The sequence below is a fragment of the Prorops nasuta genome, unplaced genomic scaffold (genome assembly GCF_024137725.1).
Source record: "Prorops nasuta isolate Cenicafe-Biocafe unplaced genomic scaffold, Cenicafe_Pnas_1.2 PNAS00001, whole genome shotgun sequence".
NCBI lineage: Eukaryota > Metazoa > Arthropoda > Insecta > Hymenoptera > Bethylidae > Prorops > Prorops nasuta.
The window spans coordinates 13,285,584-13,304,576 of NW_027116798.1; the positions used below are offsets into that span (position 1 = coordinate 13,285,584).

General features: G+C 31.2%; 3 protein-coding genes across 3 annotated transcripts; 2 read left to right on the forward strand and 1 right to left on the reverse strand.

The window, feature by feature from the left end:
- Nucleotides 1-5,407: 5,407 nt before the first annotated feature.
- On the reverse strand, nt 5,408-7,180 carry LOC136772549 (protein FAM200C-like). The gene has a single exon (XM_066725600.1). The coding sequence runs from the start codon at nt 7,178-7,180 to the stop codon at nt 5,408-5,410; it is 1,773 nt and encodes a 590-aa protein (XP_066581697.1).
- Nucleotides 7,181-14,420: 7,240 nt separating this feature from the next.
- LOC136772553 (uncharacterized) lies at nt 14,421-15,573 on the forward strand. The gene is made up of 2 exons (XM_066725614.1): nt 14,421-15,509; nt 15,565-15,573. The coding sequence occupies exons 1-2, from the start codon at nt 14,421-14,423 to the stop codon at nt 15,571-15,573; spliced, it is 1,098 nt and encodes a 365-aa protein (XP_066581711.1).
- A 71-nt stretch (nt 15,574-15,644) lies between these two features.
- Nucleotides 15,645-18,705, forward strand: LOC136772562 (uncharacterized). The gene is given in 11 exon segments (XM_066725627.1): nt 15,645-16,143; nt 16,539-16,589; nt 16,641-16,891; nt 16,979-17,121; nt 17,217-17,307; nt 17,383-17,490; nt 17,493-17,573; nt 17,630-17,797; nt 17,881-18,025; nt 18,106-18,272; nt 18,349-18,705. Coding segments are annotated over 11 exon segments (2,061 nt in total).
- Nucleotides 18,706-18,993: the final 288 nt, after the last annotated feature.

Below are 18,993 nucleotides of genomic sequence, written 5' to 3' on the forward strand. Positions count from 1 at the left end.
GCGTACTTTATTGACATATATGTCATCTGGTATAACTTTTACTGCTACAATGTTCATATTAATTATGATTTTATGATGAGAAACGCATGGGTCAAAGAAGGCAATACTTCTTACAAGGTAAATGTAAACAATTTGCAAATGTATTATACTTTCAATTTCAAATATAAAACTGTGTCTTAACTGTTTAGTTGATTAATTATTTAGATATTACTTTTATCGCTGGAATGATATCTTGCTCATATCTACGATGAGCAGAAATAAGAAGATATGAAGGACTTTCGACTAATCCCATCCATGTAAATTGCTTCCTTTGGCACAGAGTTTATGGTTAGTAATCGCAAGGTATATGTAATTTTTATTACAGTGTTTATTAATTCAAAGTTACTTTTAATTTGCTTAGCTTAATGAGTTTATATATTAAATATGGTCTGCTTTGGTTTTTCAGATATTACTGAGCGACTGAAGTGGAACTTTTATCAAATAACCTATTCAAGGATTATAATAAATATATAGAGTATGGATATATATATAATTATTAATAATCATACGCTGCAAGATTTGTACAGATGACAAGTGTCTTTATAACAGTGATTTTGCAATACTTAATTAGAACAAGTTCAAGCAAAGTTAAATTATACAAGTTAATATTGAAATTTTATCATTTTCACTATTATTAAATATATTTAATAGATATACAATATGCAGGGCGTACCACTTAAATGCCCCAGAGCATAGATACAAAAAGCGTGTATTGCGTTAATTATAAGAGATATTCAATTTTTTCATATGACCCTTTTGGAAGCAAATAACAAAAGGTTTCGAAAAAGTCCTGTGCAAACATTGAATATCTCTTATAGTTGAAGAGGTACGCGTCTTTTTGTATCTATGTTCTGGAGCATTTTAAGTGGTACGCCCTGCATATTGTATATCTATTAAATATATTTAATAATAGTGAAAATGATAAAATTTCAATATTAACTTGTATAATTTAACTTTGCTTGAACTTGTTCTAATTAAGTATTGCAAAATCACTGTTATAAAGACACTTGTCATCTGTACAAATCTTGCAGCGTATGATTATTAATAATTATATATATATCCATACTCTATATATTTATTATAATCCTTGAATAGGTTATTTGATAAAAGTTCCACTTCAGTCGCTCAGTAATATCTGAAAAACCAAAGCAGACCATATTTAATATATAAACTCATTAAGCTAAACAAATTAAAAGTAACTTTGAATTAATAAACACTGTAATAAAAATTACATATACCTTGCGATTACTAACCATAAACTCTGTGCCAAAAGAAGCAATTTACATGGATGGGATTAGTCGAAAGTCCTTCATATCTTCTTATTTCTGCTCATCGTAGATATGAGCAAGATATCATTCCAGCGATAAAAGTAATATCTAAATAATTAATCAACTAAACAGTTAAGACACAGTTTTATATTTGAAATTGAAAGTATAATACATTTGCAAATTGTTTACATTTACCTTGTAAGAAGTATTGCCTTCTTTGACCCATGCGTTTCTCATCATAAAATCATAATTAATATGAACATCGTAGCAGTAAAAGTTATACCAGATGACATATATGTCAATAAAGTACGCATGAATATTTTAATTACACTTATCAGTCATTTTTGTCTCATCTCTCATTATTATTCTGATAAACATTTATGCTGCATTTCTTTAATCCTTTGCGAAAGCCACAAACACCTAAATCATATTTGTACAAAATATATTTCCACAAAGTAACACTAGTAAATTCAATATATAAATACTTTAAATTATTCAAACGTTTTTACTTATCTAAGATCCATAGTTTTTCTTAATTACATTTATTTTGCAGTTTTTTCTTCTGCTTCTTTAAATTGACGTTATCTTGAAGATTATTCAATTATCTTTTTCTCATCTTGATTCTTGATATCTAAATGAATACTACAATAAATGCCTTACGACATTATAGCAATATATTACTAGATTTCGGCCATATTCACTAGTCATATAGGTAGTCGACTCACTTCTACAAAAGTTTTCGGACAATCTAGTATGTACCCAAATTTCATGTTAAAATACAGAGTGAAGTTAGCCGAACCACAGACGATTCTATTTCTCACTGTGCATGGACATTACGGGCCCGGCAAGTAATTTTGTTGTTCCTTTTTTTTCAAAAATTTAACTTTTGCTAAGGTGAAAAAATACACTTGCCTAATATTTGGATTTCACTACTTTTTTTAATTGGATAATTTTACTATATTATTTATGCTAAATTGTTTATGTACTTGCCGCCTTTTTATACAGGCGAAGTCTGTTTTTTGTGGGATAGGGTATATACTTTAAATTAATATTGAAAATATTATTCTGATTTAAATTTTTTGTATTTAATATAATATATAGTTTTAAACAATGCTGAATTACATAATGCAACAAATACACTATTTTATATACATATTTGTTGTATTAATATTAAATATTATTTGGCAAATCTTGATATTTTAATTAATAATTAATAATTGTAGACATACAAATTTCTTCATTGATCATTAATGGTTCTTCTAGCTTATACCCGTTGCATGGGCAATCATGTCCAAAAAAACGAGAAGATTGTACGTGAAAACTTTGGAAATGATAAAACGGCATTTTGCCCCGCAAATGTCACCAGCAAAATTTATGTCGGATTATGAAGTCGCAATACAATCTTCAATAAAAGAAGTATTTTCTACGTGCGAAGTTAAAGGGTGTTATTTTCACTTTGTATATGTAAGTGCAAATATTTAAGAGTTTTTTAATTGTATAATTAATATTTTCTTACGATATTATTAATCGCTATTATATTATCAGATTCGGCAATAGTGCTAAAAATATTTGTATACTCTCTAAACCCGAATAAGTGAAAATTTCACTTATTCCATAAGTGAAGGCATTCTTCACTTTTGAAAAAGTGAATATTCACTTATTCAATAAGTGCAGAGATGTTAACTTGTGGGAATTCGGTATCCCCACCACGCCGCCACTAGCTAGCACGCACACAGTGCCAGCGGTACATCGGTGAGCCAACCCCACTACTGTCGCCGCTCGCTGGTCACGCACACAGCTACATCGATACGTGCGTGTCTCGGCTTTCGCCGTTGAAGTTCGGTTAGCTCCGGTGAGGTATGAGTACGAGAGGGATGAATATACTTTTCTCGGACCTCTCTTTCGCTCTCTATTTCACCTAAGTTTAGCCAACGAGCCGCGCGAAACTCCTTTTCCAAGGGTGTCGGCCGGTTCGATGCGCTCGTAAGAGAAATTTATTTTTTGACAATTATAATACAGGAAAATTATTAAATGATACTATAATTTAACAATTATCCTCAAAATTGTAAAAAATTTTTGTATATAAAAAATTATTATGAGATGAAATAAAACTAACAAAGAAATAATATTATCCGTGTAACTAATTGAAAGAAAAAACCCTTATTATATTGCACAAAATGATCACTGAAGTGTGACATTTAAAATTAATTAAATAAAAAATTATACGAGAATACATGAGATTGATTAATTTGAAAAAATGGTTAAAAATGAGGTAAAAACTCGACCATTTTCTTGCAACATCACTGTACCGATGGCGATTTGGATTTGCAAATATCACAAAATTGTCCAAAATTCATCAATTTCCTATGAAATGCAAAAATCTGACATAATTTCTATGATGAGAGCCTAATAAATGAAAATGTGGGGCGGCTAGGATGTTTCTTCGGTTACTTTCTTGTATGGTACACCTATAAGCGAATGAAATCTCCTAAAAAATATGCCAAAATAATGGCAGGAAATAAAATTGCGCCTTAATATTACAATGTAAAATACAATGTCAAGAAATAGCTCAAACTAACAACTTTCAAACTTGTTTCATGCAAAATTTTAGTGTAGGAGGTACTTCCGCCTTGAAAATTTTGCAAATTCATGTATAATTGTTGATAAATAAATAATTATTGATCCAGAATGCACTTAAAATAAAGGATTATTAAAATTGAGTTTTACACAATGAGCTTTAAAAATCTGACTTTATTTCTATATTGAGAGGCAAATAATTCCGTTGGTCAAGCTTCTTGGCTCTTTTTTCGGCCATAATCTGGTGTAAAATGTCCGAATGAACAAATAGATGCTATAAATGATAACCAAATCATGTTGGAATCAAAAGTTGGCTTTCATAGCTATGTTGCAAAATCAAGCCTAGAAATGGCTAAAATTGTCCATTTTCAAACTCATTTTCTACAAAATTGGAGTGTCGTAGCCGCTTCCGGTTGGATTTTTTTGCTATTTCAGGTATAATTGTCAGTAATAATAATAAAAATACCCTCTGAAAGCTCTGAAATGGTAAGTTTATTGAAATTCAATTTTACCCTATGAGAATCAAAAGTCTCTCTGAATCTCCATACTCAGCGAATAAAGCTTGTTGAATTTCTCTTCGTGTTCCATGAAATATTTCCTATTGGAAAAATGAAAACAATTTTTAATTGTAAATTGTTGCAGTGTTTTTTTTTTTTTTTTTTTAAGGGAAAAATGCATCCTGGCACACTTAGTATTACGGAAACATACATTTCTTCCTATTGTGTTCTTTCATTACACAAAAAGTTATAAAACAGTTGTGTAATGTAAGTTCAATTGTTGGAATGAATATATATTTTAGCCGTATACTAAATAGTGTGGGACTCACCATCTCCATGCTTGTGTCGAATTAATATACTTATTAAGTTCGAACTACATGGTTCTTCTGACAGCGCCTACCCACTAAAAAACCCTCCTTTCGCGGTTTACGTATTTTTTCGGTCAATTTTACGTATTTTCTTTGAACTATCGAATCCGTCAGACACTATTCTCATTTGTCGAATCCGTCAGACATTTTTTCACTTGATTTTATAATTGTCGAATCCGTCAGACATTTTTTCACTTGATTTTATAATTGTCGAATCCGTCAGACATAGTTTCACTCGATTTTATAATTATCGAATCCGTCAGACATTCCTTCAATTATCGTAAAGTACTTCGTCATCAAAATCACCATCAATATCATCATCGTCATTTGTGTATCCATGAATTGTAAGAGTTACTTTATTTTCGACGTAACTTCTTGCGTATAAATGATCTTTTTCAGTTAATTTTATGTGTTTTTTACTTATTGGCATTGTAATGCTATCATGATATGTACATTTCAAATAATTTTTAATGACGCAAATTGCATTTAAAGTAGCAGAACTTATACGATTTCTTTTTTTCGTTTTGACATCAGGAATTATTGAAAAGCACCGTTCTGCTTCTGCATTAGAATGTGGAAGTGACCGTACTATGCACGATAGTAATTTCAACAAAGGATATTTTTCCTTCCTTTCACATTTAGTTTGCGAAATTTTTATTCACATGTCATCGAAGGAAAGTCTAGACCATTTATATTTCTGATCTGCTGACTCATCGTTAAATAAAGAAAACCATTCTTTCTTTAGCTCTATGTCATTTTTTATACCAAATGTATTGCCAATTTTTAATAATGCTGCAGCCGATGATTCTCTATCTGAGTTAAAAAGTGAGTTCTCGTTATCAAGAACTGTAAAATTTTTATAAAACTCATCATGTATTGGGAAACGGTTACGAATTTCGTCAGCAGCTTTTATTAAAAGTTTTAAACAATTCTTTTTAATATCATGAACTTGCATTTGCGTTAACGTTTCTTTACTCTTTTGGTCTTGCAGATATTCTTCACAATCATATCCTACGTTTATATCTTCCAACGGAATAATATTAATATCACAGAAATTTGCTTGAGCTATGCAAAACTTCAATAATGCAGGTTTCATGAAATTTCTTAAAATAAAAATTAAAATTTCAACCGATTTTGGCTGCAATAAATGCAGTTTTGTTTCGCGTGCTTGAAACTCGGCATTAAAAGTATTGAACTTATTTAAAATAAAATGCAGAAAATACAAATACGCTTTAGTTTCAGCGTTCTGCATACATTGGTGCAATTCATAGGCTTGCATATTATTTTCTGAGGATTGTTCTAATAGAAAGTTATTTAGAACATCCCAATATTCTAATATACGATCAATACATTTATAGCGAGTAAGCCATCGAGTTTCGGCATGCTTCAACAAATTTGTTATTTTTCCTGCAAAACACCTTTGAAATTCCCGAAATATTGCCGTCCGTTTAGGGCTTCCGCTCACGAAATTAACAATTTTCTTCACAAATTCTTCCGGGAATGAAGGTAGCTCTTTACAAGCAGCGGAAGCAACGAGTGACGATAAATGACATATGCATGGAAACGTTATTATATTTGCATTCTTTTCTAATATTTTCGTTCGAAAAGACGAATTTCTACCGATCATAACAGATGCATTGTCACAGGCTATTGCTAATATTTGGCTTAATGGTATTTGTTTTTTTACCATTTCATTATTAAACGCGGTAAATAACTTTTCGGCCGAACAATCTCTTGCGTCAAGATTTATTAATTGCAATAGACGTGTTTGAATTTGCAATGACGCAGGTTCAATATACCGAACCATTATTGAAAACCATTTTTCATTTGTTAAATCCGAAGTCTCATCAACAAATACCGAGAATTTTGTATTTTGTAACGTTTCCGTGAGACTTTGTGTTTCTTCGCGACAAACCACATTAGTTATAATTTTTGATAATTTAACACGTCCTAATGTTATGGCTTGTAGTACTTCCGGTTCCTTGCCTATCTGTTTAAACATATTAACCATTGCGGAGCTTGCTATATACGGGATATTATGTTCTACAAAAAACGTTGACAATCTTATTTCCGCTATTTTAACGCGTTCAAGAAAATCAAATTCTTTTTTCTTCGAAAATTCTGCGGAATTAGATGAGCTACTGGAGCCTTGCGGAATATGCCGATTTGAAAATTGAACAGCATTTTGCACGTGAATGCTGGAGGACTCATGTTTCTGAATTTCCGAATAACCGCAATTTAAAACTTTATCGCAAATTAAACAGTGAAACTTACTACTGTCATCAGGTATCGGCTTTGCCCACTTCATCCAAGATGGGTTCAAATCATACCAATGATATTGAAATTTCTTTTTGTGGCTGCTTTTTCTCTTTTGCGGATTGGAAGACATTCTAGTCTTTTTTGATACCGGGCTATTTTCACTGGAAGACATTTTCCACTCTTCCTATCACTTTAATCACTTTATATCACGAAACTGTCAATTAATCCGAACTTGACAAATTAATAGCTTTAAGGCAAATGCCCAAGATACAACGGCTTCATCTACTTTTATACATTTATTAAATTGTGTACAAATAAAGGTAGAAATGGGGTAAGGTTCAACGATTTGTAATGTAGGGTTGATGACCCGACGGATAATTAATTAGTTGGCATTAAAAAAAACTGATAGTTTCACTGGGAATCGAACCTGTGACAACAGGATCAGCATTCTTATGCGCTATCCACTCACCCACTACACGACTTCCCCAGAAAATTAAAAATTTCCGATATAAATAGCCAACAAGCTATTAGTAATAAATTGAATTAATAAATAATTCAATTAATAACAAATTCTTTTAGTCTAACTGCCAAATAATATTTTATTAAAGCATATAAAATATTTACGCATTATCGCTTAGATTATATAGACGATAAAGTTTTAACTATCCAATGGAACCTTGTGGTGTAGTGGGTAAGGCGTCAGACCTCTGTACCGTAGGACGTGGGTTCGAATCCCACTGCAGTAGTCATTTTTTTCGTAAAGATTTTCATGAAATAATTAAAATATTATAAAATGTAAGTAATATTTAATTTATTTCAGTATCGGAAATTAGAAATTTAATTTATATCGCGTTAAGAAGAATTCCAAATCGGTTCCTTCTCGATTTAAAAGTTACGGTTACTGTAATGTAGAAGAACTTGTATATAATACACAGGGTATACAGTAAATAATAAAGATGGCAAATAGAATAAAGCAACTAATCATGTGAAATAATATCTCCAACAATAATAGGTTCTCATGTAACAATTGTGTTAGAAAACCAATAGGACACCTTGTATATTTAATTTGAAAAGTATTGTGGTGATTTGGTGAAGACGAACTTCGTTGGTATCTCACTCGTATCTTGAATCTCGACGGATTAACTTCGTAGCAGCAGAAGCAAAGGAAGGATAATGTAAGTACTTTCAACAGTATTCAATAAATTTTTGACATTTCTCTCACTTTACTTTCTCCATTATAATTGTCTCATTTATCGAATACAAAAACCTTTTCCGTCATATAATAATTTCAATTCTTTTTGTTTGTTACAGAATCATGGCCGAACCTATGCCCAATGGGAATGGTGAGTGGAAACGAACTTTTTAGTAAAGTCTATTTTGCAAATAATAAATTTTATTAATGATTATCTGTTACAGAAACTACGAAGGATCTCCTGCGGATTATAAAGGAGCGGGTGGAGGAGAACGGGGTTCTCCTCCACCAAATTAAGGAGCGGCTGGAGCAGCAGCAGCCACAGCAGCAGCAACTGCAGCCGCAGCAACAACAGCAGCTGCAGCAGCAACAACAGCAGCTGCAGCAGCAACAACAGCAGCTGCAGCAGCAACAACAGCAGCCGCAGCAACAGCAACTGCAACCGCAGCAGCCGCAGCAACAGCAACTGCAACCGCAGCAGCCGCAGCAACAGCAGCAACAACAAGTGGCAGTGCAAGCGTTCGTGCCTGCCACTCAGGCGGCGAGACCCGGCTATATACGTAAGCATTAACCATCTTAAATTTATAGTTCAACATTCAAAAATTTCCATTTAAAAACCATTGCATTGAATAGTTATTAGAAGCATTAGATTATTTATTACAATGGTATGGAAATATAAGAATGTTTTCTATTTTTTTGTTACAGCCCGAGCTTCTAGTAGGGGCAGCAGCAGGACCCATTATTATAGCCGGGTCAGGGAAGAATACCCTAGCCGGGGAAGGCCCCGTCAACATCCTACGGGATATTTTATTTATTATGACTAAAATGTAAAAAAAAAATTAAATGTATTTCTACAATGTATTTATTTCATGAACCCTCTTACCCCTATATTATTTCACAGAAGGAGCACACTTATAGATCTCAAGAATGCAGATAAGAAGGTTTGATGAGCTCCATTATAGTCATTTAAGAATATAATTTACCAGCATAGCCATGAGACCCAACATTTGATCGTAGCCTGAATTGATTACTATAAATAGCATCTATTTGTTCATTCGGACATTTTACACCAGATTATGGCCGAAAAAAGAGCCGAGAAGCAAGAGAAATTGAGTTATTTGCCTCTCAATTTGTGCTTAAAGTCAGATTTTTGATTCTCATAGGGTAAAATTGAATTTCAATAAACTTACCATTTCAGAGCTTTCAGAGGGTATTTTTATTATTATTACTGACAATTATACCTGAAATAGCAAAAAAATCCAACCGGAAGCGGCTACGACACTCCACTTTCCCATTAAATGTGTTTGAAAATGGATAATTTTAGCCACTTCTAGGCTGGATTTTGCAACATAGCTATGAAAGTCAACTTTTGGTTCCAAGGTGAATTAATGATCATTTATAGCATGTATTTGTTCATTCGGACATTTTACACCAGATTATGGCCGAAAAAAGAGCCGAGAAGCTAGAGAAATTGAGTTATTTGCCTCTCAATATGTGCTTAAAGTCAGATTTTTGATTCTCATAGTGTAAAACTCAATTGCATGAATATTTCAATTCCAATGCAATCAGAGGGTATTTTTATTATTATTACTGACAATTATACCTGAAATAGCAAAAAAATCCAACCGGAAGCGGCTACGACACTCCACTTTCCCATTAAATGTGTTTGAAAATGGACAATTTTAGCCATTTCTAGGCTTGATTTTGCAACATAGCTATGAAAGTCAACTTTTGATTCCAATATGATTTTGTGATCATTTATAGCATCTATTTGTTCATTCGGACATTTTACACCAGATTGTGGCCGAAAAAAGAGCCGAGAAGCAAGAGAAATTGAGTTATTTGCCTCTCAATATGTGCTTAAAGTCAGATTTTTGATTCTCATAGTGTAAAACTCAATTGCATGAATCTTTCAATTCCAATGCAATCAGAGGGTATTTTTATTATTATTACTGACAATTATACCTGAAATAGCAAAAAATCCAACCGGAAGCGGCTACGACACTCCAATTTTGTAGAAAATGAGTTTGAAAATGGACAATTTTAGCCATTTCTAGGCTTGATTTTGCAACATAGCTATGAAAGCCAACTTTTGATTCCAACATGATTTGGTTATCATTTATAGCATCTATTTGTTCATTCGGACATTTTACACCAGATTATGGCCGAAAAAAGAGCCAAGAAGCTTGACCAACGGAATTATTTGCCTTTCAATATAGAAATAAAGTCAGATTTTTAAAGCTCATAGTGTAAAACTCAATTTTAATAATCCTTTATTTTAAGTGCATTCTGGATCAATAATTATTTATTTATCAACAATTATACATGAATTTGCAAAATTTTCAAGGCGGAAGTACCTCCTACACTAAAATTTTGCATGAAACAAGTTTGAAAGTTGTTAGTTTGAGCTATTTCTTGACATTGTATTTTACATTGTAATATTAAGGCGCAATTTTATTTCCTGCCATTATTTTGGCATATTTTTTAGGAGATTTCATTCGCTTATAGGTGTACCATACAAGAAAGTAACCGAAGAAACATCCTAGCCGCCCCACATTTTCATTTATTAGGCTCTCATCATAGAAATTATGTCAGATTTTTGCATTTCATAGGAAATTGATGAATTTTGGACAATTTTGTGATATTTGCAAATCCAAATCGCCATCGGTACAGTGATGTTGCAAGAAAATGGTCGAGTTTTTACCTCATTTTTAACCATTTTTTCAAATTAATCAATCTCATGTATTCTCGTATAATTTTTTATTTAATTAATTTTAAATGTCACACTTCAGTGATCATTTTGTGCAATATAATAAGGGTTTTTTCTTTCAATTAGTTACACGGATAATATTATTTCTTTGTTAGTTTTATTTCATCTCATAATAATTTTTTATATACAAAAATTTTTTACAATTTTGAGGATAATTGTTAAATTATAGTAACATTTAATAATTTTCCTGTATTATAATTGTCAAAAAATAAATTTCTCTTACGAGCGCATCGAGACGGCCGACACCCTTGGAAAAGGAGTTTCGCGCGGCTCGTTGGCTAAACTTAGGTGAAATAGAGAGCGAAAGAGAGGTCCGAGAAAAGTATATTCATCCCTCTCGTACTCATACCTCACCGGAGCTAACCGAACTTCAACGGCGAAAGCCGAGACACGCACGTATCGATGTAGCTGTGTGCGTGACCAGCGAGCGGCGACAGTAGTGGGGTTGGCTCACCGATGTACCGCTGGCACTGTGTGCGTGCTAGCTAGTGGCGGCGTGGTGGGGATACCGAATTCCCACAAGTTAACATCTCTGAATAAGTGAAGGAATTTCTCACTTTTGAATAAGTGAAATTCACTTTTGAAAAAGTGAAACTTTTATCCAAATGGTGACCATTACTCTATTCACTCATTAAATAAGTAAAAATTGTGAGACGCAACACTGCGCATGCGCGCGCCATATTGCACGTACTCGCATTTTCTTCGCGCTAACTGAAAGGATAGCGTGGGGGTAGGGGCCCATTTGTTCCAAAATTTTAGTACAATGCGTGTGTCTCTCTACATAACTTTGTGAATATGGCGACCTGTCAAAACACTGGTACACTCCGGGAAATATATTCTGTCCAACTTATAACCAAATGTTTTAAAAAGTCGTACTTCAATAGCGGTCAACACTTTTCCACATCCCGCTGGTTACCTGGTCTAGCACCGAGTCCTGAGGGTCCCGAGCAATAAACTGGGAACAATCGAAGAACCCTAATATACCTGATACTCTAATCACTAATCTAAAATTACTATTTTTGTATTTTTAATCAAACATATTTGAAATTATTACGAATACATTGCTTGTCTTTATAACATGAAAATGAGTCCAAATACGACATTAATCGAACAATTATTTCTTTTAGTTATACCTTGAAGCTGCTACTTTATTATCTATAAATTCTAATAAAAATTCAATATTACTATATATCTTCGTTATGCGTTAAGTTAAAATCAATCTCCAAAATATTGGAAAGGACATAAACATATTATTAAAAAATTAACAAATATAAATTTTAGTTTAAGATATAATTGACAAATAAATGTAAATATTTTAAAATACTATATTTAAAAAGAAAAAGGTTAATCATCTCATAAAATTAAAAATTTCAATTTTTTTAGTATGATTCTGCTACGGGTTAATTGATGCTTATTTGGATTATTTATAGACATATTGGAATAAAATAAATTTGATTTTTAACAGGTTTTAATAAAATGGGAGATGTAAGATATAACTAATATAGAAATAATAGTCCGAATAACGTCATTTTTGGATTCATTTTCATGTTAAAAATACAAGCAATGTATTCATAATAATTTCAAACCTGTTTGATTAAAAATACAAAAATAGTAATTTTAGATTAGTGATTAGAGTATCAGGTATATTATAGGGTTCTTCGATTGTTCCCAGTTTATTGCTCGGGACCCTCAGGACTCGGTGCTAGACCAGGTAACCAGCGGGATGTGGAAAAGTGTTGACCGCTATTGAAGTACGACCTTTTAAAACATTTGGTTATAAGTTGGACAGAATATATTTCCCGGAGTGTACCAGTGTTTTGACAGGTCGCCATATTCACAAAGTTATGTAGAGAGACAAACGCATTGTACAAAAATTTTGGAACAAATGGGCCCCTACCAGCGTGGGCTTCTTTTGAACTTTTTGGTCCTTGTGTTTTGTGAACTACGAATTTGTGACTATTGGGTAAGTACGCTGAAAGCAAAGTAATTTGAAATATTCTTAAGTTCTACATTATTTTGCATCTATTTCTGTTGTATACAAAACGTAAAAATGTTTAAAAATTTAACCCTCAAATTTCGCATTGTCTTTTTCTTCAAATGTATTGACCGTAGCCAAATGTGTGATACTCAACAATCTACTTGCTCAGAGTTAAGAGAGATACTAAGTGGTTTCATTTCTGATGAACGTACTCTGCAAATTTTAGAAGGTAATGTGCTATTTTTACTTAAATATTATAGTACATCAAAATGTTTTAGACACAATGTGAAAAATTGCCGTAAAAAAGTGGACAAAGTCTAATAATTGAAAAGATTTAATATGGAAAAATATTGAAAAGGGGTGATGCCATTTTTAATTGTTATGAAGCTTCTTTAAGAATTCCTTATAAATCGTTCGGGCTGTATTTATTCGGTTGCTGTGTCAGTAGAAACTTAAACACTTCGAGGCTCGAGTTCCGATTCCACGAAAATAATTTCGAACGTTGTGTATTATTCTTTGGGTATCGAACCTGTTTCTCTACCATTTTTTTTTTGCATTGACGAGTCGCGCAGTCACAGTATTTGTTTATATGATGAATTCATAACAAAAAATATACGTCTTATTATAGAGAATGCCAGCATGCTTTTTATGTTTTAAATAAATTAATACACGTATAATACCACGAAAATATGTAAACTTACCGAAGTTCTTTAGAAAAATAATACTATTTAACTAATATAATTATTTTCTTTTTCAGTAATTAAATAAATTGTAATATCGAGCAACTTAATTGTTTTATTTGTGAAACATTGGTCACAGGTGGTTTGAATGGCTTAAAAAAGCACTTTATGTACAATCATAGCATTACTTTAACCAAAGGAATACCTGGTACGGGGTTCGTTTGTGCGCAGAATGGCTGTATGCAAAACTTTGTTCATTTTTACAATTTACGAAGGCACATTAAAAAACACCATTTAGGAGGACCTTATCCTCCATTTCCTCCAGTCAATTGTGGAAATCATCTTCTTCAAGATGAAGAAAATGATATGTCGTTTAATGATATAGAGATGCAAGAGACTTATGATGATTTCGTACCTGATAATGAAAATGTCAAGGAAACAGAGACCGTTGAATTTGATTTGCAATCATTTATTGTTAAAATGACTGCCAGATTTCAAAGTTATCCTTCTATTACTGGTGCTCTACTGGAAAATATTTTTGAACAGATAGAACAGCTTTTATTATATTATAATAGTTACATAAGATAGAAAATTCTAGCATTATTAAAAGTAGGAAATATCATTGATGACGATATTCTTAATGAAGTTAATAAAATAACTACTTTAAACAACCCTTTTAGCGGTTTAAAAACATATAAACAACAGATAAAGTCATTAATTAAAAATTACTCATACATCGAACCAACAGAAATATTATTAGGTCGCCGTATTGATAATACACTAAATAAAAAAATGTGCACTTATGTTCCAACACAAGTTGATGAATCTTGTCAGTATGTTCCTATTATTGACGTTTTAAAATTAGTTCTGTCTAGTAAAGATATTAGGAAAGTTATTACAGAGGAAAAAGATTCTTCTGATAATATGTTAGGTTCATTCAGAGATGGTCAACATTTTAAAAATCATTCATTTTTTCAAAAACATAAAGATGCAATCCGACTTAGGCTTTATTACGATGAGTTAGAAATAGTGAATCCTTTAGGTTCTAAAACTGGTGTACACAAGATAGGTTCATTTTATTACCAGATTGCAAATTTACCTGCCCATGTAAATTCAGAACTCAGTAGCATACACGTTCTCTTGCTTTTTTGCTATACCGATATTCAAAAATATGGGTTTTCAAAAGTTCTTAGTCCTTTTTTACATGATTTATCCAAATTAGAAAGTGACGAAGGTATTTCACTTACTTTTGAAAATGGCGATAGTTTTATACTTCGGGCTAGTTTAGAAAGTTTTTGTGTCGATGGGCTTGCAATTCACGATGTATTTGGACTTTTGAGTCCAAAAGCAAATAAATTCTGCCGTTTATGTTTATACAGTAGACACGACTTAAGTTCAAAGTCGTTAAACTTAGGTCAAGAACGAACGGAACAATTGTTTAATGAACATTTGGATTTACTAAAGAGGACTAATTTTGCTGATGCAACCAAAACTAGAAATGGTATTAAAGGTCCCTGCTGTTTAAATGAATCAAAATATTTTCATATTTCGTATAATAAAGTTTTTGATATAATGCACGATTTTTTGTGCGGTTTATATCCAATGATAGTAAAACTAGTTCTCTACGAATATGTGGTCATACAAAAAATATTTGATACTGCGTATTTAAATGGAAAAATATCGTTGTTTAACTATGGTTATTTAGAAAATAAAAATAAGCCTTCTGCTAATTTTACAGATGCAATTTTATCTCGAAAGGAGCATAATTTAAGTCAAAAGGCAATGCAAATATGGTGTCTCACTCGATCATTTCCATTTTTACTTGCAGAAAAAGTTAATTCTGAAGACAATCACATGAAATTAATTTTATATTTATTAAAGGTAATGGAAATTGTATTCGCTCCTAAGATAGCTTCGTCATTATTGCCATACTTAGATGAGCTAATTAAAGAATTTATAAAATATTTTATCAATTTATTTCCTAACGTAAATTTGATAAATAAATTTCATCATCTTATGCATTATTGCGAATGTATTAGTTGGTCAGGACCATTAGTTAATCAATATTGTATGCGTTTTGAAGCGAAACATAATGAATTGAAACAAAGAGCCCAAAATGTAAAAAATTTTAAGAATCCACCAAAAACTTTAATTCGGATTTGTCAATGCGTGCAAGCATTGAAATGGAGCAGTGATGTTAAAATTAGTCGATTTGAGGTGATATCTGGTAAAACATGTTTTGTTAAAAACATGTTGAGTAAGCAAAATTTATTTGAATTAAATTATGCAGACGAAGATACAGTGCTGAAAGCGAAATCTGTAAAAATTAACGGCGTTGAATTTCGTGTAAATTTGTTTGTAATACTTGAAAAAGCAGTCACCAGAGAGGATAATCTTATGATATTTGGTCGTATAGAGGAAATAGTAACAATTAGCACTAAAGTATATTTTCTCACTTCTGTTTGTAATACTCTTTACTTTGATACTGATGTAAATGCGTATTGTATTCAATTAGGTAATATTATTAACAATTCAAAATTTATTGAAATGTCTGACCTGGCATTTTACAAACCAGTCTGCTACTGGAATAATCCAAAATCCAATGCTCTCTATATCAGTCTTCGCCATATCATATTATGATTAGTAACTAACGGTAAGATTTTGAGAAGTTACAGGTTTGAAACTATTGATTAAAAAAAACTAAGAGGCGCGTTTACTATTGTTATTTTTATAATTAAAAGTGAGAAGATTAATAAAATTTTGTAATAATTGTGTGCTTATTTATATTCGATTCAATTGATATTAAAATTTTTAGTTTTTGTTTAGATCTCATTGTGCATATGTTTACAAATGACTTATGTTTAAAGGTTCATTTATTTTTATTTATTGTTTTCAATTTGGTTTTTATAGATGAAGGCATCGATAAAAAATCTCTTATTGAACTAACTCAAGAAGATTTGTGTTCTATGAATATAAAGATGGGACCAACAAAATAAATATTAAAATTTATAGCTTTAGTCAAAGAAGAGAATGCAGTAGCAGCTGATTATGTAGTCACAGAAGATGGAACTTTAGAAAAACTGCATGAGAAAAATTTGGAAAATGATGGAATGCCAGTCAATATCTTAAAAAGAAAAAATGACGAGATTTACAAAATTACTGAAATAAAAAGGAAACGAAAAGATGATGAACATAATGATAATCCAACATTAACTAATGAAGCTTCGACTTCAAGAATACGTGACCTGCATAAATTTTCATTGGTATTTGTTCATTAAATTTGAAAATATTTAATATTATTATGTGAAAATTGAAAGAAAAAAAATTCATATTTCTTTCCATTGCTTTAGCATCATGATACAGTAGAAAAAATACTATTGAATAGCAAACAAGGAGTACAAATTATTAAAGCTGCCAGAAAAGGGTTTACTGACTCTGATCGACGCTCTATGATTAGGATATTAGTTCAAGAATTAATAAATACACAAAGTCCGTACGTATTTTTATTTTCTTGCTTAGTAATAATTGTTAAAATCCAAAATTGTGCAAAACGAAAATTGTTTATAACAATTCTATTGACAATTGCAGATATCCACCTCATGAAGCAAAAATGGCGCTTGCAAGAGCAATAGTAACAGAATTCTCGAATCTTAAAAACACAAAATCTCCTTTAGGATTTGTAAATATAATGTTCTTACTTGTTTTATATATACACTCACTAATTTTTTTTTGTAATTTGTTTCTTAATTTTAAGGAGCATTTTTATGACCCCAAAACAAAAATGGGCTTTATACACTACCGATTACAATGCATACAAAAGAATCTTCACACATCAGATAAAAAATACCACAAAAAAAAAAAATTGGGGAAGAAAACGATCTGTCAAAGGTCACTTACAATTTAAATAATTTGAATTTATTAATAAATGATATTCTAGAAGAAAAGGTATTCCAATACAAAAATTTCTGCACGAGCACTCCTTATATAACGTATGTTTTTAGATAAATTGGCTAAAACACAAATACCCTTCCAGTTCTAATAAAGAACCTATTATGAATCGTATGAAAGAAACCTTTTTAAATAGAAGAAGCTGGATTTTAAAAGAAAGTCCTACAGTATCCGAAATTTTCAATAAATATGAAAGACTTGCAAATTATGATGGTGACCTAGTGAGTATAACTAAAATAATTTTCCAACAATTCGAAATTTTACCCAAAATCTTTTCATGGTAATTCTACATAAAATTATTTAGGTGGATTATGAATTCTCTTTAATGTTTCCGGAAGCTCAAGACCGATTTATTACGAAATTTCCTACTTTTTTTATGCCACGTATCATAAAATATGCTGAATTTTCTAAACATAGTTATGTTGAGAAGCATCAAAATATTAATGATGGTAAATCGAATATAATTAAAATATAAATAATTTTGTTACATTAGTTGGATAACTAAGCATTTTTTTCTTAAATATTCTAGATTCACTAAAGGCACTTATGTTATTGGTCGAACTTCTACCAATGCCCAATTCAGTTAAAACTAAAAAAGAAATGCAGAAGTCGGGTAAATTAAAAGATTTGAATAAATTAAAACCACCAATGTTACGAGCCATCGAAGCTAATAAGATGTTATTGGAAATAGTTCCGGTGAATCATATTTCAATATTTAAAAATTCTCACTTTTGTTGTGTTTAATATAACTCATTCTCATTATTTACAATAGGTAGGAACAGTTGTTGAAGACTTTATAAAAGTCAAAAGAACACAATCCCCATCACCAGTACAACCGTATCTGCTTTGCGTGTCTGGAGAGGTTAAGAACTATTTCGTAATTGCAGATAATGTAATTTTGAGTAGAAAAAAACAAAGTGATGCAGTCAGTTCTTTCGATTTATTATTCAAATTGTATTATATATTAAATATTGAATATCCTGTTTTATTACAAAACTTTTATAATTTTATCGATACGTATGTTTTTGAAATATCAATGTTAAAGAAGAAAATTGCAAGTACTGTAACGTCTACTTTTGTTAATATTTCTAATATAAATCTTGATGAGATTGAAGAAACAGATTATTAATAAATACATGTTTGTAAAAATAACAACTTATTATTTTAAATAAACTGATTTTGAAAAAGGTTAATGATATTTAGGAGTTTTTAAATACCCTATTAAAGTTCTTTTTCACTTATTGAATAAGTAATCAATTAACTTATTGAATAAGTGATCGATTCACTTATTCAAAAAGTGAATAATTCCCATATTTAAAAAGTGAATAATTCCCTTATTGAAAAAGTGATCCATTCACTTATTCAATAAGTGAATAGTCACTTATTCTGAGTGAACGACTTTACACTCATCGAATAA

Bases quoted from the DNA above. Each gene is read 5' to 3' on its own strand.
- LOC136772549 (XM_066725600.1), bottom strand. From the start codon at position 7,180: ATGTCTTCCAGTGAAAATAGCCCGGTATCAAAAAAGACTAGAATGTCT.
- LOC136772553 (XM_066725614.1), top strand. From the start codon at position 14,421: ATGTGCACTTATGTTCCAACACAAGTTGATGAATCTTGTCAGTATGTT.